The 22063-nt window shown below is 50.9% G+C and overlaps 8 protein-coding genes across 8 annotated transcripts; 3 read left to right on the top strand and 5 right to left on the bottom strand.

Annotated features, from left to right (window-relative positions):
• Window positions 1-3741: 3741 nt before the first annotated feature.
• J4E83_000021 (uncharacterized protein) lies at window positions 3742-4881 on the bottom strand (the record flags this gene model as incomplete). Its single annotated transcript, XM_049326986.1, has 1 exon — window positions 3742-4881. One exon carries the CDS (start codon window positions 4879-4881, stop codon window positions 3742-3744), a length of 1140 nt encoding a protein of 379 aa, XP_049193131.1.
• A 1386-nt stretch (window positions 4882-6267) lies between these two features.
• J4E83_000020 (uncharacterized protein) lies at window positions 6268-8406 on the top strand (the record flags this gene model as incomplete). The annotated part of the gene is made up of 4 exons (XM_049326985.1): window positions 6268-6386; window positions 6442-7057; window positions 7121-7919; window positions 7973-8406. 4 exons carry the CDS (start codon window positions 6268-6270, stop codon window positions 8404-8406), a joined length of 1968 nt encoding a protein of 655 aa, XP_049193130.1.
• Window positions 8407-9036: 630 nt separating this feature from the next.
• J4E83_000019 (uncharacterized protein) lies at window positions 9037-10100 on the bottom strand (the record flags this gene model as incomplete). Its single annotated transcript, XM_049326984.1, has 3 exons — window positions 9037-9226; window positions 9275-9846; window positions 9978-10100. The coding sequence occupies 3 exons, from the start codon at window positions 10098-10100 to the stop codon at window positions 9037-9039; spliced, it is 885 nt and encodes a 294-aa protein (XP_049193129.1).
• Window positions 10101-11741: 1641 nt separating this feature from the next.
• On the top strand, window positions 11742-12895 carry J4E83_000018 (uncharacterized protein; the record flags this gene model as incomplete). Its single annotated transcript, XM_049326983.1, has 2 exons — window positions 11742-11750; window positions 11792-12895. The coding sequence occupies 2 exons, from the start codon at window positions 11742-11744 to the stop codon at window positions 12893-12895; spliced, it is 1113 nt and encodes a 370-aa protein (XP_049193128.1).
• Window positions 12896-13445: 550 nt separating this feature from the next.
• J4E83_000017 (uncharacterized protein) lies at window positions 13446-14408 on the bottom strand (the record flags this gene model as incomplete). Its single annotated transcript, XM_049326982.1, has 1 exon — window positions 13446-14408. One exon carries the CDS (start codon window positions 14406-14408, stop codon window positions 13446-13448), a length of 963 nt encoding a protein of 320 aa, XP_049193127.1.
• A 284-nt stretch (window positions 14409-14692) lies between these two features.
• J4E83_000016 (uncharacterized protein) lies at window positions 14693-16102 on the top strand (the record flags this gene model as incomplete). The annotated part of the gene is made up of 1 exon (XM_049326981.1): window positions 14693-16102. The coding sequence occupies one exon, from the start codon at window positions 14693-14695 to the stop codon at window positions 16100-16102; it is 1410 nt and encodes a 469-aa protein (XP_049193126.1).
• An 825-nt stretch (window positions 16103-16927) lies between these two features.
• J4E83_000015 (uncharacterized protein) lies at window positions 16928-19063 on the bottom strand (the record flags this gene model as incomplete). Its single annotated transcript, XM_049326980.1, has 1 exon — window positions 16928-19063. The coding sequence occupies one exon, from the start codon at window positions 19061-19063 to the stop codon at window positions 16928-16930; it is 2136 nt and encodes a 711-aa protein (XP_049193125.1).
• Window positions 19064-20200: 1137 nt separating this feature from the next.
• J4E83_000014 (uncharacterized protein) lies at window positions 20201-21365 on the bottom strand (the record flags this gene model as incomplete). Its single annotated transcript, XM_049326979.1, has 4 exons — window positions 20201-20287; window positions 20341-20640; window positions 20713-21114; window positions 21189-21365. The coding sequence occupies 4 exons, from the start codon at window positions 21363-21365 to the stop codon at window positions 20201-20203; spliced, it is 966 nt and encodes a 321-aa protein (XP_049193124.1).
• Window positions 21366-22063: the final 698 nt, after the last annotated feature.

The raw sequence follows: 22063 nt of genomic DNA, 5'->3' as shown, positions 1-22063 counted from the left end.
CTCTTATATACAGCCGTAGTTATAGTCTTATTATTATCTAGAGGTAAGTGTACTAGCGTAGTAGAGACAACGTTATTATTATTATAGAAGTTGTTAGAGTTGTTATAGGTAGTATGTTCTAGTGTAGTAGAGACAACAATATTGTTACTATCGTAGTTAACTAAATTATTACTATTAGCACTAGATAGAGTAGATAACTTAGTATTGCCTCTAAAGAAGAGCGAAACTATTAGTTAGGTAAGTGTAGCTACCTAATACTGCTTTCTCTTTTTCTTTCGTCGCGTATTCTTCTTACGCCTACAGAGAAGATAATTACGATTATACTAGGTTTAATAGTTGCAATTAATATTTTATTAGATATATTAGGTGTAGAGATTATTATTGTTCGCAATTACCTAAATACACTTTAGGTTAGAATAGAGACAAGAGCTATACGTAGTATTACTATTAACTTCTGCGTACTCTCTATATAATTTAGAGAGTAGAGGTATATTAGACTAGTATAGTAAATTACTAAAAGTATCTATAGTACTAGAAAGAGATATTAAAGCAACGTTGTTGTATAGTTTAGTATAGTTAGAGTTGTTAGAAGCCTCTGCTTTATTAGAGATTAGAGGCGTAATAAAAGAGACTTAATTATTAATATAGATACTATAGAGTTAAACATTATTAAAACTAGTAGAGTTATTAATGTAGGCTATAGAGACGCACTTAACTTTATAAGTGTTAGAGCGCTATATAAGGCATATCTAATTATAAAGAGCGTATAAGAAGTAAGCTAGATAGCCTTATAGGTAATATAATATAGTAACACTAATAGGTTAATTAAGCTTAGAAGAAGTAGTAACGTATACCTACGCTCTCTAGGTATTATTCTTAGTAAGATTTAGCTTTCTATTATATAAAGCTTTATATAGCGTCTTTAAGAAATAAAGTACCTTTAAAGAAGCTCTATTCTTTTTATTAACTAACTTCTACATTACAAATACCTAAAGACCTTTAGGTAACGTAGCGTTACGTAGAGTCTTCTTATATTAGTTAATAATACCTTGCACTATAATAGAAGTAGAAGTAAGATCTTAGATTATAGTAGTAGTGTGTTCTCGCACAGTGTAGTAGAAGCGTTTAGCAGCACTAGCGTAATAATAAGTATATAGTACACTTAGCTCTATAGTAATACTATAAGTATTATAGTAGGTAGTAATTATTCTCTATATAAACTTATTGTTACACTAAATACGCATAATAGGCTAGCTATGCTTAGTAGATAGGCAGATAAGAAGATTTGTAAATATCTAGGCAAGAGTATACTTATTCTTAAAGAATTAAACCTATATAAAACGTGTAGCGTTATTAATAAGAAATAATATATAGCGCTCTTCTTTAATTCTAGAGATAGAGTAAGAACTCTAGGTATTAACTATAATAAGCTTACTAAAGCGTTTATAGTGTTAGTTTACAGAATTCTAGAGAACCTTATAGAGAGTATAGGTAGTAGCGTAGATAAAGTATATGTTCTTTGCCTTTACCTAGATTTATTTATTAGTAACCTTTATACTATAGCTAATTTTTATAAGCTAACGTATGTATTCTAGAGAGAGATAGCTAAGTTAATAGTGTTTAGACTATATAGAGTTATTAAAGTTAACTACAGCTATAGTAAGAAGGTTAGGCAAGAGCGTAGTGTGTAAGATGTATACGTTTACTCTAATATAAAGAGGTACAACTATAATTTTCTTATTATTAGACTTCTAATAAAAAAGTATACTATCGCGCCTAGTAGTAGTAGTGTAGTAACCTAGGTCTAAGTAAATAAAAGAGGTAATAGAAAGAAGATTACACTACGCAGTAGGTATATACTATACATTATTAAGTTATAGAATAATATAGGTTCTATTCTAAGTAGTTATAACAAACTTAATAGTACCTTTTCTAGTAATCTTAAGCTGTGATTCTTGTTTGCATGCTCTAATGTACTTAGAGTAGTGTTCTAGCTTAGAGAAAAGAGTAAGATTATTAGTAATATATTATAAGGCACTACTATTATATATCTAGTACATAGATATAGAGGCAGAAGTAGTTGCTATAAATGTAGATGTATTAAGACCTCTATTAACTATATCTAGACCTATACGCCTGCTAACTATTTAGTTAGCCTCTCTTAAACTAGTAAGGTACCTAGAGTTCTAAGCTAAGTTAGTACTAGAAATAGGTATAGAGTAGGCACACGTATAGTTAATGTCTAGGTAGTTAATATTAGAGCTATAGAAAGTAGATGTAAGCAAGAGATTATAAGTAGAAGTAATAATATAGTTAATAAAGAAAGTATTCTTATCTACGTCGGCTAGCGCAAGGTCCGCGTTTAGAGTAGCAGCTACACTAGAAGTAGACTAGTTAGAGTAGGCAGCCTAGCAATTCTTCTTGCAATAAGTAGTAGTAATATAACTAAGTTTCTTGTAGAAGGTACATATAGAAGTGTTAGGCTTACTAACGTAATAACAGGTAGTAATAGAGTATCTAACGTTACTGTAGTGCTCGCACTTAGAGAAGGTAAACTTGTTAGAATTATTATTAAGAACGCAGAAGGTATAGAAGTTAGCTACTAAGGTTACTTAGAGAGACTTATTCTTAGAAGTGTTCTACTTGTTCTTATTATTGTTCTAGTAGTTAAAGAGAAGAGTCTTGTAGGTCTTAAAGACATTATTAGTAATAAGAGTACTATAGTAGAAAAGCTTCTAGTAATTAAGAAACGCATTATACTAGCGGGGAAGAACTCTATTAATCTTATTAATTAACTACAAACGTAATAGAGTTCTGCTAGCGTTATAAAGGTTATAGAATATTCTCTTAAACTTAGATAAGAGAGGCTAAATAGTAGTAGAATTAGTTATAGCAATCTTATCTAGCTTAGACAAAGCATAGTTAACTAAGATATTCTTAGAGGCCTTGTTATTAGCTTAGATAGCGTAGTACGTAAGATAGAGGTTAAGTGTATTAAGCTTCTTAAGCTTCCGCTAAACCTATAGTTTAATAAAGGCGTAAAGAAGAGCAATAGTAGAGCGTATAGACTTATTATACTTCTTCTACTACTAGAGAGCGCAGTTGTAGATAGCGAGCTTAGTAGTAGCGTTAGATAGAATTAGAGCAGAGACAGCAGCCTTCTCGCGTAGATTAGTAGTAGACTAAGAACGTGTAGTACAGAGAGCAATATAAGTAGAAAGCAAAGGCTTCTTAGAGTTCTTGCTAGTATTGTTATAGTAGTCTACGTAACTATAGATAAAGGCGACCTTAATAAAAGCCTTAGACTAGTTCTAGTAGTTATTAAGACTAGTAAGCTTCTTAAAGTTCTTGCCTAAGGCAGAGGTAACGCTGTTAATAGTAGATATCGCAAGCGACAAGATAGTTTGCAGAAAACAAGTAGAAGAGAGAAGAAATGTATAGTAGTTAGTACGCTAGGAGGTTAAGAACTAGGTCGCGTAATAGTAACGCTTAGAAATTATTGCGCAACTATAGCGCAGAGAGAAGTAGCTAAATCGCGCGCAGTAGCGCAGAAGCTTATAACCTGTAGAATAAGAAGAGAAAGATATAATAATTATTCTATGTAAGAGAGAGGAAGCCCTGTATATATACTACTAGGGCGACGCTAGTAAGTAAATCACGTAATAGGATCCTAACTAACATTATGCTAGCGTCTACAAAGAGAACGCCTGTATTGCCTTCATACCATTTCTCCCAGCCTGCTTAGTCGTCTTCCCACTCTACTGCGTCGAATTTGAGATTCTGTGGGAGGTTCATAGAGGTGTGTGGTGTAGTCATGGTTGTCTGTCTGTAGAGTTCTCTGAAAACAATCTCTCGGACCCAACCGTAGACGCCATTGGATGCCTTGGCTTCGGTAAAATCGGTACTGCCGCGATTGTAATCTACAACTTTCTGCAGTGCTTCGCGTACGGAGAACATGCCCGCACTAAAGTAGGCAGACATGCGTGACGTGCTATTTGCGGCAGGATTTGAGCGTGTAGCGGCGTAGTGGTCAATTTGCTTTAGGAACGCATCCATTCGTTGTGCTGCTGCATCGTGACCGACAGGCCACAGCTTCCGTATCCTCTTCTTGTCTTCTTCCGACTCGAATTGCTTGTCTTTTGCAGGCTGGGGTACGACTGTATCGAAGAGGCTTTTTAGCTCCTTCTTCGCAGAGGGGGGATTCGCGGTAGGTGGAGGGTTAGTGTCAAGCAATTCCGGCTCGTCTTTCAGCCTCTCGAGCCACGCTTTGAAGAAGGGTGTAAAGACTTTCATGGGTGTCCCAGCACCTGTAAGCATTGTGCCAGGCTCGACAACGGTCTGGTCATGATACAATGAGACTTGAATACCATCTCCAGCTGTTTGGCAGAGTTTCAGATCCCTCCGCATCTCATCAATCTCGTACTCCAAGTTGCCAAACACGTGTGAAATCTCCCACTTTTGCATCCAATCCACTGCTGTCTGTACAATCTTCTTCCTATCCTCGCACTCTAGAAAGACTAGTGGTATGTTCAACTGCTTGAGCTCTTTCTGCATGATGCGCAATCCCTCGCACATGAAATCGACCCTTGCGGGGCTAGTCCCATGCCACGACTCGTCTGCAGCGCAATTGACGTAAAAACATACGAGAGGCTTGCTCGCACTTTGGGCAAGCTCGGAAGCATGATACAGCGCGGTGTTATCTTGAATGCGGAGATCTTTTGGACGAAACCAATGCGCTACCTTTGTCACGACCTTGATTTCCTCTTGTGCACCGAGGGCTTCTTGAACTTGATCGTAGGGAAGATTATCATCTACTCGTTTCGCGCGTTTGAGAGTCGTATGCCCGAGTTCGGAGCGTTCGTATGATGTTCTTTTGGACATGTTCGTATGGGTCTGGGATTTGTTCGGCTGTGCGGGCTTTTTTGGCGGTGCTCTACTTTGGAAAAGAGTCGCGTGTTGAAACGCGCGGATCGGTAGTCGTACTTTGACACTAACACATCTATATTGAGCAGCTGCCGGCCTAGGTAGAGTTTGCAATAAGAAGACGCGTTCGAAGGAAGGCATTGTACATGCGCTCTGCGCTTAGGCGTACCTTTGTACCTGATCATCGATAAACCTTAGACTAAGGGTTCAGAGTGGTGACGTCGGCGGACCACCCAACGACACCAACTAGAGCCGATCAAGACGTTACCCTGATGGACACCTGGCGTCGAACACCAATCGAAGGCATGCCTATCGGCGTTTCAGATACAAGATCTGGAGAGATCCTTGGTTCCCGCTGCATTTCGCGATCTGTCGCCGCTTCCTGGGATTTTGGTGCTTTGCATAGGGCTGCATTCGATTCAGGGTTCCAGGCGACGACGGTGGATGTGAGCACGCGACAAACTACGTTGCTAGTGCGAGGTGTCAATGCGACCGACATAATTCCGCTCTAACGCGCAGACAAGGAGTTGCATAATTTCCATGTTGGAGTTTTGTTGGTCTGACAGATTGACCGCAGCCGAATCATGCCAGCCGGGCACGGTGCCTAGTTGCTGACACGTGATGCGAGTCTTTCGGACTGCGATCAAGCTCTCTGCCTTGAGCTCGTCGGCACCATATCCGTCGACGAGCTAGGCTAGCAAAGCTTTGTCGTGTTGTGTCGCTGGCCCTCACTACGATGGCGAATGGAATTGCCCCGTCCGGAGCACACCGTAGGCATCGAAATCCCAGCCGCTCGCAATACCCCATCGCCAAGGGAAAATCTACGGGGATACCAATTTTGGTTTCCACGAGAGAACCATTGAATAGCGAATCAGATCATAGCTGTGCGGAACGTGACGCCAAGATGTACCAAGCCACGCCAAGTCCTCATCCTCCAGCCTTCCATTAACTGGCAGAAACGTGCATGTCTTTCCCAATGAGGCAGCTCCTTAAGATTCTCGATGATGACAGTGGCTCGCGGCGCGGACCAGGCCAGCGGAATGGGGACTGGGCCCAGGTAGCCGGAGTCTTCCTCTCGAGCAGTAAGAGCGCTGTGTTATCGCACGAGGGACGGGAAAAGGCACTTAATGCACCTTGTACTGCAGAGGAAGGCATGCCTCGGGTATGAAATGTGGACGCTAGTAGCTTGATACGCGGGACATAGTCTGATTCGTCTTGATGCATGTATGCAGGTCCGGGAAGCTCTGTGAGCTTATAAAGGTTGGAGCAACAGCTTCCCAGAATGTCGGTTCATCGCACTTTTGAGAGTCTTGCCCACCTACTGATCTCTCAATCGCGTTCGTTATGAAGTGTACATGCTCAGCTGTCGTGGCTGCAGCCCTTTTGGTCAGGTCTGTCTCCGCGCAGACATTCCGCCGTCTGGGAGCTTGCCCAACGCTCGGTTGCGTGTTCCCTCCTGACCAGTAAGCATACAGATTGAACGAGCTCAGAGAGCTCAATTGCTGATACACAACTCAGGGCCGACTTTCTTGCGGGCCAGTACTTCGACATCCGTCTAGAAGTTCACCAGCCAAGGAACGGATCCGAGTTCATCGGTCTACCTCTGGATGAGCAGTTTACCTTCACTCTTGGAAAGAAGGGCGAGGAAGCGAAGCTAGTAACAGAGTTTTTCAACCTCGAAGAACCCAATTTGGAGAAGTGGAACTTCACATGGTACGAAGACCTCTTCGCACGCGACGCGGCAAGGAAAACCCTCGTCAACGTTGCCTCTAAAGCCTACCGCCGCATCGCTCTTTACGAACCTGGCGAGTACACTGCTACCCTCAACTATAACAATGGAAGCAAGACGGAAGCTACTTGGCTCGTTCGCGACCTGGCTGAGGAGCGCAAGGCCAAGAACATCGTTCTCTTCATCGGTGACGGGATGACCACAAACATGATCACAGCTGCTCGTTTGATAGGCCATAAGCAGGTCAACGGCAAATACCAATCTCTCATGGCCATGGACAAATTCCCTGTCGTTGGCCACCAGATGACCCACTCGATCGATAGCTTCATCACCGACTCCGCTAACTCTGCTGCTGCGCTCAACACTGGTCACAAGTCAACAGTCAACTGTTTGAACGTTTATGCGGTACGTGTCTTCCATCTCGTTGCGCACTTGTATACATCATCATTTTACTAACAAATAGTATAGGACAGTAGCAAGGATCCTTTTGATGACCCGAAGGTTGAGAGCATTGCTGAGATCTTTCATCGTCTTACCGGAGGTCACGTAGGAATAGTATCGACAGCATACATTGCGGATGCTACTCCCGCTGCCTTGGTATCACACACCCGTCTCCGTAGCCAGTATGGAGCTATCGTCGATACCTACCTTAATGGTGTGAACAACTGGACGCACGTTCCTATCGATGTCATTTTCGGTGGTGGCGCCGAGCAGTTCTACCCGTCTGAACTTGGAGGTGTCACGTATCAGGACAAGAACTACTATGATGAGTTTGCCGCGCAGGACTATCAGATCATCCAGAACCGCACTGCTCTGCTCTCTGCCAGCAATGAGGAAAAGGCTCTCGGTATCTTCACCACCTCCAATATGGCCAAGTGGCTCGACCGCAATGTCTACCGTGACAACCTCAACCAATCGCTTTCCCCTACTGGAGATGAGACACCCGCTCTTGATCAGCCGGGTCTCAAAGAGATGACCCTCAAGGCCATTGACATCCTCGAAACCCGCTCAGGTGACAAAGGATGGTTCCTTATGTCAGAAGCCGCCAGCATTGACAAGATGATGCATGTTCTCGACTATGATCGCGCACTCGGTGAACTTCTCGAACTCGACGACACGGTGAAGGCCACTATTGACCACCTCAACTCCACCAACTGCCTCAAGGAGACTCTGATCCTTGTCACTGCCGACCACGGCCATGGCTTCGATGTCATGGGCTCCGTTGACACCCACTATCTAGCTGCTCAAAACGTCGACCGCAAGAAACGCAAGTAATACCCATGTACGAACTGTTGCGAGACATTAACTGACTTCGTACAGGCAATGCTGTGGGGACGTACGAGCAATCTGGCGAATCCCAATACATCAACACCGGCAATCTGACGTACACAGATTCTAACTTCCCGTCGACTTGGGAGCCCAGATTCAGTTTGTTTCAGGGGTTAATGGCAGATCCTGATCGTCGGGAGAATTGGTCCGTCCGCAAGAGCGGTCCCCGCGAGCCCGCCGTCGAAATCGAAGAGGATAGCGACGACAACTACGCTAACCCCGAGGATGGCGAGGACGGTATCTTGCTCAATGGTACGCTGCCTGTCGAGAACGACCAAGGTGTGCATTCGTTGACGGATGTGCCTGTCTATGCCATGGGCCCATGCCAGGAGCTCTTCCAGGGGACATACAACAGCATTGATATCTTCTACAACATGGCGACTTGCTTTGGCCTAGGAAGAGGCAAGCCTAGTACTGAAGAGTAGAGCGTCTTTTTAGATGGGGTGTCGAAGAGAGAAGAGCTGTGCAGGGTTCATGACCACGTGGACGATGATGATGTTGTGGTAGTACTAAAATTACGTCTGCTCTAGGGTAGTTGTAATGTATTCTTGGTGATGATATTACTTCGTGCAACATTTGAGTTGTCCTTGGTTCGAGCCTAAAGTGTGTTCACACATCTTCATCGCAGGAAAAAGCTGCCACGGAAAGTGATGTGAAAAAGTCTTTAGTCGCTTTTCGCGATTGCCATAGTTATCAGAATTTGATCATTCATTAGTTTTTACGTGTTGGGGTGGAACATGAACAGACGGGCGCTGCATAAAAGCGTCACAGTGTTGTTATGTAACCAATATCCTGAGAAGGTCTTTGGTTTTTGTTGTCACTAGATAAGCCACTGTGGAGCCAAATGCTATCACAGTTCATGGCAACAGCACCCTAACAACACAGTTCCTGAATGTTACGGCCAACCAAGCAGATTGCCTCGCGCCTACTAAGGTTTCCACGGGTATCGGTAGCGTCCATCAGTTCCGTAACGAACATAAGGCTCGACTTCACTTGGACGAAATCATTAGCACCACTTGATAAGAATCTATCCTCACACCGAGAGCAGTGTATTCTCACAACTCCCGCCTATTCTTGGCCAGTTCAGCTTGTTGGCGTAGGTTCGGCGCCGTGGTGCTAGCCTCGCCGCTTTGAACGCCCTGCTCCATATCGGCAGCCCACAACGCAGCGCCAACGGTGTTTGTGAAAGAAAAGAAGATTCCGGCAATCGGGACGAGTTCAAGGAGGACAGCTGGGATGCCGAAACTATGGAAGGTTAGTGGTCTGAGTATGACTACACGTAGACGGACCGACCTAGCATATGCGGCCTTGCGCTCGTCAATGAAGCGCTCCTTCTCCTGCTTCTTCATCTGCTTGAGTTGGAAGTAGCGGGCATGTGCGGTGGGACCAAACTTGCGTCCTTGGAGGATGACGAATAGTACGGTGCCCACGACTGGGATGAAGTTGAGCGGAAGGTACATGAAGTATCGGATGATGGCGCTGGGGGCGAATTTTGCGAAAGGCTTCGAGACGAGCTTGCCCAGTTTCGCAACAGGGTCAGTTCCCGACTTTACCTGGCGCTCTTTGGAAACTAATGTGGTCTGGTTGCGGCTGACCAAGGTTGAATCAAAGGTATCAATAAGCGCTTCGTCAATGAGGAAGTTCTTGCTGAGAACCGAGAAGATAGTGGACGACTCGCTGAGTACGAGCAGAACCGTGGTGAAGACTGCGAGTGGTCCGTTGAAAAGGGTGAGAAGTGCGACTTGGGGAATGTATGTGACGGCAAACATGAGCACGGTGACACCAAGACCGAGCGAGACAGTAGGGACCAGTTTCGCAGCGAGAGGCTTCCATAGAGCACGGTGTGTGAAGAAGTACGCAATGCCCTTGGGTCATGTCAGTGTTGTGCTTTGAATGCAATCCCCTAGTGTGGTCGAGAGGGCCGAAAAGCACTCCCAGACCGGCCTCTCCAGGCAAACGTCGATGCAATGTAGGTAGCAAGGATTCAGACGCGTACCTTGAAAGGGTAGAGATATGCGGCCGAGCGGACAGCTTCTGAGGCAAGCTGTCTAGCTTGGTTGAAGTCTTCCTTGGCGACTTCCTTGACCTTGTCGGGTACTCTCACTCTGGACTCTGACATGGTTGCAACGGATAGATCGGAAAGGTTAAGAAGATTAGGAAGTAGGGAAAGGCGTCTGAGTCGTGATGGAAGACAAGTGGTGTTCCCTTGCCCAGGTGTTGGTGGGGTGAAGCTGTGGAATGTGGAAAACTACGTCATAATCGCGTACTTGGCCCAAGCTCCAATCCTAACAACGCGGACTCTGTCCCTGCGCCAACTACGTCGTTTGAGCAGATAACTTGTTACCGCAGGAGAGAAGAAACCCGAGAGATGGTACATGTTGATTGTATAAAATGCCAATAAGGCAAGCTGGGACGGTAGCGGATCAGTGCAAGGCACGTCATACAGTGCTGGTTTTGCGCATTTGCTTTGAGGTGCAGGGAATCCTGCGTAATTGCAATGTCAGGGCAATTTGCTGTCCCGCTGATGCTGCAATAGTTCAGAATAGTCCACCTATGGGCGATGGCTCAGGAATGCATTTCCAAGGCACCAGTTCAGGAGTGAGTCCATGCCGGATTCGCACGCTTCTAGGCCCTTGACAAAGTCCCCACCGTGGCCATTGTGCCAGGTAAATGTGGCGGTGTTATCAAGATTTTACAGAAGATCTGCTACAAACACGCGTCAAGGACCAAAAATCCGATGCAAGACAGGGTAAATCAGGAATTGAAGACGTGGCTAAGCTTTCCTCTTCCCCACTTTCCATGCACCGGATCGCAAAATGACGCAGCGCCAGCCGCGTGCTAGCCCCCACCACAACCGAACCGGACATTGGCTAGCTGCATCCGTCGCGAAGCCCCTCATCGAGGGTCCAGCGCTGGAGTGGCTGATGTAATTAGCCAAATCTTGTGGCAGCGGCAGACAGGAGAGAACGCCACGGCAGGTATAAGCTGAGGGATTAGGGAAAGAATACCGACCCATGGCCGGTTGGGGCTTGCAATGGCCACGTTTGAAAACAACAGGCACATCGTGCATGACGTCCGACACGAGTTGAGCCAGGTATTCACCAGTGGCTGTGCTAGGGGATAGAGCCAAACGCCTCGTATACTCGAAAAAGCTGCGCGGATGTGCAGCCTACGTTGGGATAAAATCAGCAATTTAGAAAGCGTAGCGTCAATGTAGGCTTCAGCGTGGTCAGCACTTCCCTCGATCAAGGTGCCAAGACCAAAGTAGGAAACAGGGATGTGAGCAGTGACTGCCCAGGTGCCGTTTGTACGACGTGTGCTGATGCAAAGGCATGACGTAGGACCATGGGTCTCTCTGACTTTGGCCCTCGCCTGTGGTGTATATATTAGACCACCAGCGCTTGCTTTTGGTGACCATCTACGCAACGACAACCACCACACCCACGCAACACTCTAATCAACTTCATTCAAGCCCAATCAGCTATCTATACCACCTCTTATTCAAACTTCACACCGCGATCATGTCAGGAGTGATGGACAAAGTTAAGGCCAAGGTCGACCAGGTGATGCACAAGGACAAGACCCATGGTAAGCACTTCCTGCAGACTGCCGAGGGCCTGAAGACCACCGTCAGCTACTCACACTTCTCTAGATGATCCCACCGGTCCTCACAGCTCTCATACTGCCAACACTGCCGATCCTACTGTACCTAATACTTCCAATGCTACCACTGGCACTGGGGGCTTCTCTGGTACCCACCATGGCTCTGGTGTAAGCACTGGCCTCGGTACTTCTGGTAGCCATGGCGAGCGCAACCCCGAGTACACATCTCCTACCCATGGTTCTACGGGTCTTGGGTCATCAGCCACTCATGGGAGCACTGGTCTCGGGTCCTCAACTACCCACGGCTCTACCTCTCACAATGACCCTACCGGTCCTCACGGCTCCCACACGATGAACAAGGCTGATCCCCGGGTCGACTCCGACCGTCTTGGAAACGCCGGTAACACTGCTGGCGCAGGCGGTTATGGTGCTGGACAGTATACTGAGTCCCACGGCACCCATGGTACTACTGGCAGCGGCCTCACCGGCACAGGGCTCGGCTCTTCGACTACTGGAGCTTACAGCTCAGGTAACAGCAGTGGACTGACTGGTGGTCACGGCACTGCCGATTTCAACGACCCAACTGGTCCCCACAGCTCACGCATGGCCAACCAGGCTGACCCCCGCGTCGGTGGTGTTGGTAGCACTGGAGCTGGCGCATACAACACTACTGGAACCGGTCTCACCGGCCATAGCACTACCGGTGGTCTTGGACACTCCCACAACGACCCTACCGGCCCCCACGGCTCCCACATGGCCAACTCTGCCGACCCGCGTGTTGGGGGTGTAGGTAGCACTGGCGGTCTTGGCCACTCTCACAATGACCCCACTGGCCCTCACAGCTCTCACATGGCCAACTCGGCCGACCCGCGTGTTGGGGGTGTAGGTAGCACTGGCGGTCTTGGCCACTCTCACAATGACCCCACTGGTCCTCACAGCTCTCACATGGCCAACTCGGCCGACCCGCGTGTCGGAGGTGTAGGCAGTACAGACACAGGAGCCTACGGCAGCAACGCTGGCGGCATCGGCTCAGGCAACATGGGCCAAGGAGGATACACCACAGGTGAGCACGTCAAGACCGTCCCAGGGGAGGTCGAGGGAACAGGCCGTGACAACCTCTCTCACCGCAATAACGAGAGTGGCGATCTTCCCAAGGCCCTCACCGAGCCTGTTTCCCACGCTGAGCCTCACTCTTCTCTGCAACATGACCAACACGTTTCAGGTGGCGCTCACGGCACTCATGGTACCACTGATGTTCACGGCAAGCCATCCATGATGGACAAGCTGAGTAAGTCTTCCCCATGCGGTTGAAAGTTGGATTGACACTGACAAGACACTCTAGACCCCAAGAAGGACGCTGACCACGACGGCAAGACTGGCATCATGGACTAGATTTGTCGTCGTCTTTTTGCCATCTCACTCGTAGTGTGTTGCGAGAGCAAGTCACATGGTGGTTTTGATGGTGTGATTTGCATGAATACCCCTAAGTAGCGTAGTAGCTCAATGAATAGTAATCTCCCTGTCAATTTGGTTCTGTCGCAGTGCTCGCTCTTGATGAGCCATGTTATACTTGTCTGTTATATGCATCCATGATGCTGTTAACGTAGATCTGTGATTTCGCATGTACTCGCACATGGGGTATATCCTCGTCAGTGCACTCAGATCAGGTGTATATACTCCGTGCAATGGTGTCGAAATTATAAGAAGTTTGATTAGGGGGTATCATTACTTTTTGCACAAACTCGCCAATGCATACGGCGACCACTCGCTCGCCGTATGACGGGAGTGAATTCAAATATTCAGAGGTTTCGAGATGTGTCGCACAGCCCAATGGACTCTGTGAAAACCCATGGCCATGAAATCACTTGGCTTTTCCCTTGCCCCCCTTCCTGTTTCCTTTACCACCAATCCCTTTCTTCTTGTTTTGGTTCAACGAGCCATCAAGAAGCGCGCTAAAAGTCTCACTCCGCGTCTTGGGCGCACGATCTGGGGTCGGCACTACAGGCTCGTCTTCCTGTGAGTTTTGCGTCGAAAGCCTCTTGTTCCTCGTCCTCGTTACGCGCTCCTCTGCTCTTGAGGGTGTTGCAAGGCTGACTGTGTCCAAGTCCTGCCTGGTCTTTGTTGTCTTGTTGTCTCTCTTTGCGGGGCGACGGCGCTTTTTGGGCTGCGGTGTGCCGGTATCTGGCGCGGGTTCTTGTTGCGATTCGGCAGCTGCGTCGACGCGAGCTTTCTTGGGAGCCGGCTCTGCTTGGTCGGAGCCTTGCAGGACGTGGCTGTCCGAATAGTCGTCCTGAGCATTGAGCTCATCGACAGCCCTCTTGCTGGACGTGGCGTCAGTAGACTCGAGGGCGTTGCCGTCGGAGTCGAATTTCTTGTTGATGTTTTGAGCCTTGAGGTGGGCGCGGGCCTTCTCCTTGGCCATGCGCTCCTGCCGCTCCAAGTCGTACCTGTCGTTGCCAGCCAGGCCGTGCTTGATGAAGCGTTGGGCGGCGCCAAGGTCTAGTCGCGCTCTGCCCTCGGCGCTGCCCATGACGCCGCGGTCCTTGATGTGCTTGATCTTGCTGTTGTACTGCTTGAGACGGGCAATTTCCTTGAAGACATGGTGTTGCGTGGCATTGACGCCCGACGCCTTGAGCACGGAGAAGAGAATAGCTTCGATGGCGTATGCGGACATGCAGTAGAACTCTGCCTTGTCGAGGAGCGGGAGAGAGGACGCGGTCGTGTGAAGAGGCACGGCCAGCAGAGGGTCGAGCGCGGCGGTGAGCTCATCGATGTTGACTTCGAGGTCCTCGACGAGGTCGGGGAGGTCGGTCTGCGGGTCCATGGTGGTGATGGAGGTCAAGCGGCGGTCGCATGCGCACGCCAAAGAAAAGCAGCGGGCCGAGCGCTCCGACGTGCAAGCGTCGGATCGCTCACAGCAGACAGCCTCACTCACTAACTCGCCTCGGCCCCGAAGCCCATGGGAATCCCAAGTCGTTCAAGCTGTCGTTCTCCTCCGTTTCACCCTTTCTCCCCAGGCTCCGGCCTCGGATACCACACGCACCATCACGATGCGCCGCCGGTAGCCATCGCCCACGCCGGCTGGCTTCCGCTCGGACGAGAGCCTTCATGACGAGCTGGCCGCCAGACGCTACAGCAGGCAGCACGGGCGCAACCAGCCACACGGCCGACTTCTATCGCAGACAGCCTGTACTCGACCGACGCATTCACATAATCGGTGTCGGCAACGTGGGCAAATTCATTGCCCACGCCCTGCGCGGCATACCCAACCCTCCTCCAGTAACGCTGGTATTCGGGGGCTGGCAAAAGTTGAACGAATGGAACGACTCGCAACGCCGCCTGGCCCTCGTCACCGACGGCCGTGTCGACACCAGAGACGGCTACGATGCCGAGCTAGCCATCCCCCGTCTTCGCTACCATGGCCACGAGGTCGGCCTGAATCCCTCCTCGCTAGACACGATCCAAGGCCCTCAGATGCTGCCTGGCGAGTCTGCTGAGCCCATCAGCTCGCTCATCGTCTGCTCCAAAGCCCCCCATGTCCTGCAGGCCATCTCCGCCGTAAAGCACCGGCTGCACAACCACTCGGTCGTCTGCTTCCTGCACAACGGCATGGGCGTCATCGACCAAGTCAACGCGGCCGTCTTCCCGGACCCTGAGCACCGGCCACACTATATGCTCGGCATCAACTCTCATGGCATGCACGCCTCGCCACACAGTCGCTTCACTACTGTCCACGCTGGTTTCGGCACCCTCTCGCTGGGCATCCTACCCCACCAACGAGACGGCCATGCCAACGAGCCCTACACCCCCGAGTTAAGATTCTCCGCATCAAGAGATGGCAAGCCCGTCTACCCGCACCCTCCCGACAAACTCAATCCAGAGTACCCACCCCCAAGGAGCGCCAAATTCCCCTTCACGCCTAACCAACGCTATCTACTTCGCACCCTCCTCCGCACTCCAGTACTCAGCGCAGCCTCCTTCTCGCCCCCCGATCTCTTGCAAATCCAACTCGACAAGTTAGCCGTCAATTGCATCATAAACCCCCTAACCGCCCTCCTCGACGCGCGCAACGGCGCCATTCTGAACAACTACGCCTTGACCCGCACAATGCGCCTCCTCCTATCCGAGATAAGCCTCGTCATTCGCTCCCTCCCCGAACTCCAATACATTCCCAACGTGTCCCAGCGCTTCGACCCAGGCCGCCTTGAAACCGTGGTTGTGGCCGTTGCACACCGCACCAGCGACAACGTGAGCAGTATGCTAGCCGATACGCGTCAGGGTGCGCACACCGAGATTGACTATCTCAACGGCTGGATTGTGAGGCGAGGCGAGGAATTGGGTATTCGATGTGCCATGAACTATATGGTTATGCAGTTGATCAAGGGCAAGAGCATGGTGGTGCAGCATGACATGGAAGAAGAGCTTCCCCTGGTAGGGAGTAAGAAAGGGGGGAGGGCGGAGGCGGACTTGGTGATTAAGAGGGATGGCGCGGAAGCCCACAAGAAAGGCACACCGTGAGACGGCATTCGTCTTTGACGCTACGGCCACACCTTTTGCATAGTTCGACTACACAGCGCTCCACGGGCTATCAGAATCAATACTAGATACAATCCGCAGAGCAGAATGCGCCATCAGTCGCCATGTCCATGTCCCTAGAGCGTAGATCTGCTTATATCCCGGCTTCTGATGATGCACATGTCCACCCAAGAGCCGGTAGGCATAACAGTAGAGCAATCGAAAGAATAGTAGCGTCCTTGTAATTCTCTCGATACCAAAGAAGTAAACGACAGATTGCGATTAGTAGAACTGCAGGCGATGGACATGGTCAATGTGTATATTTCTTCTCCTACTCTTCATCGTTTCTCTTTCTTGTCCTATCTTCCAAGAGCTAGTATTAGATAAAGCTATAGTACATTATGTGTAAAGACACACATCCAACATGTTTAGTCAACCAGACCAATAATACTCCTGCCCACCGCAAACCCTTCCCCCAAAGCTTCTTAACCAGAACAAAAGACTACCAGAACAACTCCCGGTATCCATCAAACTCAAGTTCCCACCATCCCGAGACGAGAACTAGCAGCGAAGATACCTCTCTTGCTATGTGTATATCCGACAGTAACGGGTCCGTAAACCTACCCCTCTAACAAGCCACTGAAGATGCTCAACAAGTAAAGAAAAACAACCAAAGCATTCGCCTCTTACTCGCCGTATACAAACGTCAACTAGGATAGTGTAACATGATTGAATAAAAGAGTAATGGTCGTGTAAAACTCCAAGCACAAGACCGGCAAATAGCGAGTTACCCAACAAGAATCAGCCAGTTACTGCATCATGTATGGCTTAGTCGAAAGCACCAGGCATGCTCGTACCGGGCATCCTCAAACTTAGTCTGCTGCCACTGGCATCCTTCTCTCTGCTCGGCAAAGCAGGTGCAGGGTTCGAAGAGGAGCGTTGACGCTGTAGGCGTGGATCCTCCAGCTTCGTCATTTCCTGTTCCTGTTCAGAGACCGCTGTTGCTTTCCTGGTATCGAGAGACTTGTTCACTTCGTCTTGGAGTTGAGCTTCAGCTTGCTGTTCAATGTCCTTTTCCTCTTCCACTGTCAATGAGGGTATTGACGGGGCTGCAGTGACAGACTCATTCTGACTACCGCGGTGAGCTTCGGCTGACGATGTTTCGGCTTCCGGATTGGCGATTGTCTTGGACTCTGAGGTCAAAGCGTCGTTGTGCTTCAAAAGGACCGTCTTGCCAATGGAAATTCTCTTGACCTTATCACCGCTTTTGCTCCGAAAAGGGTCTTCATCGCTCTTCCTTGGCTCATTCGCCGTCGACGCAGCAGAACCACCTGCTGTGATGTCTCGAGGCTCAAACGACATGATGCTCTCTTCACTCATCCTCTCCTCAATCTTCACATCGCTATTCGTGAATGTGGGACTGCGTGGGCCATCTCGCAAAGGAACGAAGGAAGGAACCACACCGCCACCAACGCGAGTCCAGAACATGCGTTCGCGAAGTCGCACACTCTCTTCCCAGGTCGACTTCTTTTCTTCATCCGTCTCTGCGCGCCAGTGCCCCGCTGCTACCATGCGTAAGAAACCAATGTAGTCGCACGTTGCCCGAACGCGACCCAGACACCAGTCACACAAGGGGTAGCGCTGAGAGTCTTCAGTATCGGAGGGCTTGAATCGAAATTTTCGGGCGTACTGATCACCATTCCTTGCTTCGCCACAAAGCGAGCATGGAAAGATGGGAACCCGAAATTTGGATGGAGGAGCAGGGTTCGGCTCTACGACCAGGGAACCAGAAGTGATGCTGTTCAGTACCGTGCGGCGTGCCATCCATGAGAGACCGGGAGCGATATCCAGACGCAGTGTTGGCTCTATGTCCTCGACCAGAGCACGTTTATAGAACTTCTCGTCCTTGAGGTTGGGCATACCAGCAGTGGCTACAGATTCGCGAGGTGAGTTGGTAGCCGAGGTGGGCGACTTGGAGGGCAGCGACGTGGTGGAGCTGTTGGTCAGTGATGCCAGTCCCAGCACATTCAGGCTGCTGTAGTTGCCGCTGGATGCGCGACTTGCTGGGGCAGAGGAACGGGCGCTGATCTTGAGCATGTCCTGAAACTCGTTGAAAGCGGCAAGATCGGAGCGTAGTACGGGATGGATAAGATGGGAAAAGTGGAGGGGATGATCGGGGCTGATGTCGTCGGTTCCCGGCGTGGTGGGTGTCAGGTTCATGGCCTCGAACAGCTTGCTCATCTTGTCGGCCGGAGCGATGCCTGGTGTTGACGGAGCGGTGGTTGCAGTGAGAGCGTGGCTTTCGTTGTCGTCGCCATGAGAGCTCATCCTCTCGACAACGGCCTTGAGATCGTGCAGCTGGTCCTGGAGGGAGTGTTGCAGGACGTCAGCGTCGCCCAACTGCTGCTTGAGTTGCTCGCCGCGTTTCTCCGAAGCCTCCGTCTCTTTGCGCGCAGCTGCAACCATGACGTTGGCCTCTTCGAACAGGGCAGCCGTCAGGGCCTCGACTTCGCTGTCCGTCTTGCGCTTGGCAGCTTCTGCGTGGGCTCTGCGTTTGCGCTCCTCGCGCAGCTCCGTGGACAGCTGCTTCTCCATCTTGTCGTAGACGACCTTGTCCACCAGCAGCCCCGTGGAGAGCTTGGCCTCATGGGCCTTGACCTGGGCCTCGAGGTGGGCCAGCTTCTCGCGCGCGGCGTCGAGCTCGTGTCTCGTCTGCTGCAGTGCATCGTCGAGCATGGTGGAGTGATTGATGGCGTTGATGAGCTTGGTGCTGAGGGTCGAGACTTCCTGGCTGAGGTCGGGGTGCGAGTCGGTCGAGTCGTGGCGCGACAGAGGCGGCTGTGGAGTGGCCGAGCGCGGGTCGGGGATGGTGTTGATGCCGTCGCTTTCGGACTGCGATTGCGACTGGGCGGTTTTGGCGAGCTGTGGTGTCGACATGGATCGTGTGACATGGCTCTTGGGCATGGGCGACAGAGAGCGCAGTCGCGAGGGCGTCATTGCACCTGAGCCGTGGACCCAGGGGGCCGAGTGGGCTATGAAGCTGGTGGGAGAATGGACGTTAGCGATGGCCCACGCAGCGCCTCGCTCGGCCAACGTGGACGTACGAGTACTCGGCCATGGCAGATGGCGATGCAGGCAATGTGCTATGTCGTCGCAGGCATGACAGAATCCAACCGAGCGAAACAGCACGAGGGCGCGGCCGGCCGACGGGGTGGACAAGGAGTGACGTGACGAAGAGCGTCTGACAAACACTGCGTGATGGACCTTCAAACAACGACGACGACGACGACGACGCTCGCGTCGGGCGCCTACGCTCAGATCGCCTCCCAAGCCCCCGCGCGCGCCGCCGCCAATCACACACAGGCCATCCCGCCGCCCGCGCCCGCCCTTGCCTGCTGCAGGCCTGCTTTTCTGCACCGCCACACCCAAGTGGCTGACACGGACACTGTCGCACGCTGATCCAATCCACTTTGGTCACCATGGCAAACACGCCAACCACGAGCAAGGGATACGCATACTCCATTCCACACTAGCTTACATGCTTCATCCCCAAAAGGTTGCTTGTTCAAACGCGACACAAAGAGAAAAGAAAACGACTGACATTATCGCATCGACGTCTCGCACCCCGTCATGACAAGCCGCGAGCCAGCGGTGAATTCCCCCATGTTGTCCACCATGTCTTTCCCCCCCTCGACCTTTCCGCGTTTTCTCCAGTGCTGTGGCCTGTGACGTCCACATAAAACAATGCTCTGATATCCGCCCTCTTGTGTCGCCGCCATCCATGCCAAACGCCAAGGCTAGCCACCGTCGTCGTCGTTGAATCGTCCGGGAAAGAGAGGGCCGACCGTCGTGTCCTTTGTCGTCGTGTGCGTGTAACGGTACTGGAATGGCAAGAATCAACGACAGGATTGTGTACAAATGCCAACGGCCGTCCGCAAGCCCATGGCTGAAAGGGGGTAAGGAAATCGAGATGGAGCGTGTTTCGCGTCGTTCGGCATCGGGTCTCGGGGGTGGGCTAACGATTGCCATCGTCTAACGACGCCCAAACCTGCTGTAAGAGAAGTTCGTATTGATTCTGAATGAGTGTGGTCATGGCTACTTCTAGCTTTTCTTGGTGCGAGGAGACGCTGCTCTGCCGCTGCCAAGGCTGGGGACGTACTTTTGTTTCTTCTCTGCGGGCTTGAGAATCTGCATACCCCATTAGTACCTGTTCGACGTAACCTTGTGCGCCTAGAGCTTACCTGGAAGGAACACAGCAGACTCTCGTCAACGCTCATCATCGCGCCAGCGTTGTCAAATTCACCGCAGTAGTTGGGTGCGCTGAACAGTGTGACGAGCTGGCGCTTGGAAAAGAACTCGTAACCGTCTTCGACAACTTGGTGCGCACGGCAGATAAGGTCCATGTCATGCTTTTGCAGGAAGCGCGACACTACGTCGGGCCCGAATGTGAAGCTCACACCTCGGTCATTCTCGCTCCATCCGGTAATGTCCTTGTCTGGGTCGGACCAGAGAAGGTCGCAGAGGAGACCGCAGTCGGGAATCTGTCCTTGTTAGCCTGTACGCTTCATGGACACTGCAGTTGCAGTTGCAGTTGCAATTTGAGCCTGACTCACGTCCGTGGGTCGCATGACGCGCCTGATCTGTTCCATCGAGTTAAGGTCTGGGCTGAGACCGCCGTGCATAGTGAAGATCTTCTCGTCGATGATGGCGGCAATGGGTAGGCAGTTGAAGCAGTCGGTAAACGTCTTCCACAGCTTGATGTTGTATCTTCGTTTGCACTCGTCGTAGAAGCCGTAGATGCGGTTGATGGAGGCGCACTCGTGGTTGCCACGGAGGACGAAGAAGTTCTCGGGGTACTTGATCTTGTACGCCAGCAGAAGGCATATCGTCTCGAGAGACTGCTTGCCACGGTCGACGTAGTCGCCTAGGAAGAGGTAGTTGGCCTCTGGAGGGAAGCCGCCGTACTCGAAGAGCCGCAGCAGATCATAGTACTGGCCGTGGATGTCTCCGCAAATCTGGAAGGCAAAGCAGTCAGTAGGTGCTCAGAAGCCAGATCTCGGGCTTCGCAGCACTGCGCGTTGTGACTGACCTTTATCGGTGCCTCGAGCTCGAGCAGGATAGGCTGTGAGATGAAGATTTCGCGTGCCTTGGTGCATAGATAGCGGATCTCCGTCTCGAGCAGCTGTACCTGTTTGCCAGGCCGGCTGCCACGGACCTCGAGCAGACGGTCTATGATGGAGTCCAGGTCCACCTCGTTCTCGGCCATAGCTGGGACTTGCTACTGGCACTGGTGTGGGTGGCTGAAGGTGCAAGGGAAGACCTCGCGCGGGTGGGTGGGAGACGGCTGCGCGTAGCACTGGCGGTAATTCTCCTGCACCGGGCGTGTTAGCAGTGCCCTATGCCTTGGGGGCTCCAATGGGAACGCCGACGTACCTCTGATCTCAAAGAGTCGGCCGGATCGGGTCGTGGGTGGTCGACGCTATGGGCGGGTGGAGTATGGCTCAAAGCCCCTCAAAAGCGCCTGGCGGCAGAGCTGGGATCACGCGACGAGTGGGGCGGCTGCGATGTGCGCTGGTCAATTGTGCTTGTTGAGACGGCGATACCTGTGCGGGCTGCTGCTGCGTCGTGGGCAGGCGAGTGCGGTGCAGTGGGTGGGGGGGCCGCTGAGGCGTTGTTGTGACCGGAAGCCTGTCGAGTGGGATGCTAAGAGTAACTTCACCGCCTGTAGCAAGCGGGGACGGTCTGGCTGCGAGGACACTGGGGGCGAACGGCGTGCGACTGCTCAACACAGTATACCTATGGGATCGCGCGCGAAGTGTTTGTATACGCTGATTTGTAGGCCGGGTTGGGTTGCGGTGGTGAGAGGATCGCGCCGCCCGAGTAGTAGTTTTGCAGCGTTTCAGTTAGTCCTAGGCCGGGGCTGCCTTGGCACCAGAGCGTGCTAGCCCAACACAGACGCGCGTC

Source organism: Alternaria metachromatica (assembly GCF_023757995.1).
Source record: "Alternaria metachromatica strain BMP 0045 chromosome Unknown scaffold_1, whole genome shotgun sequence".
Lineage (NCBI taxonomy): Eukaryota > Fungi > Ascomycota > Dothideomycetes > Pleosporales > Pleosporaceae > Alternaria > Alternaria metachromatica.
This window is presented reverse-complemented; position numbering and strand designations above follow the sequence as displayed.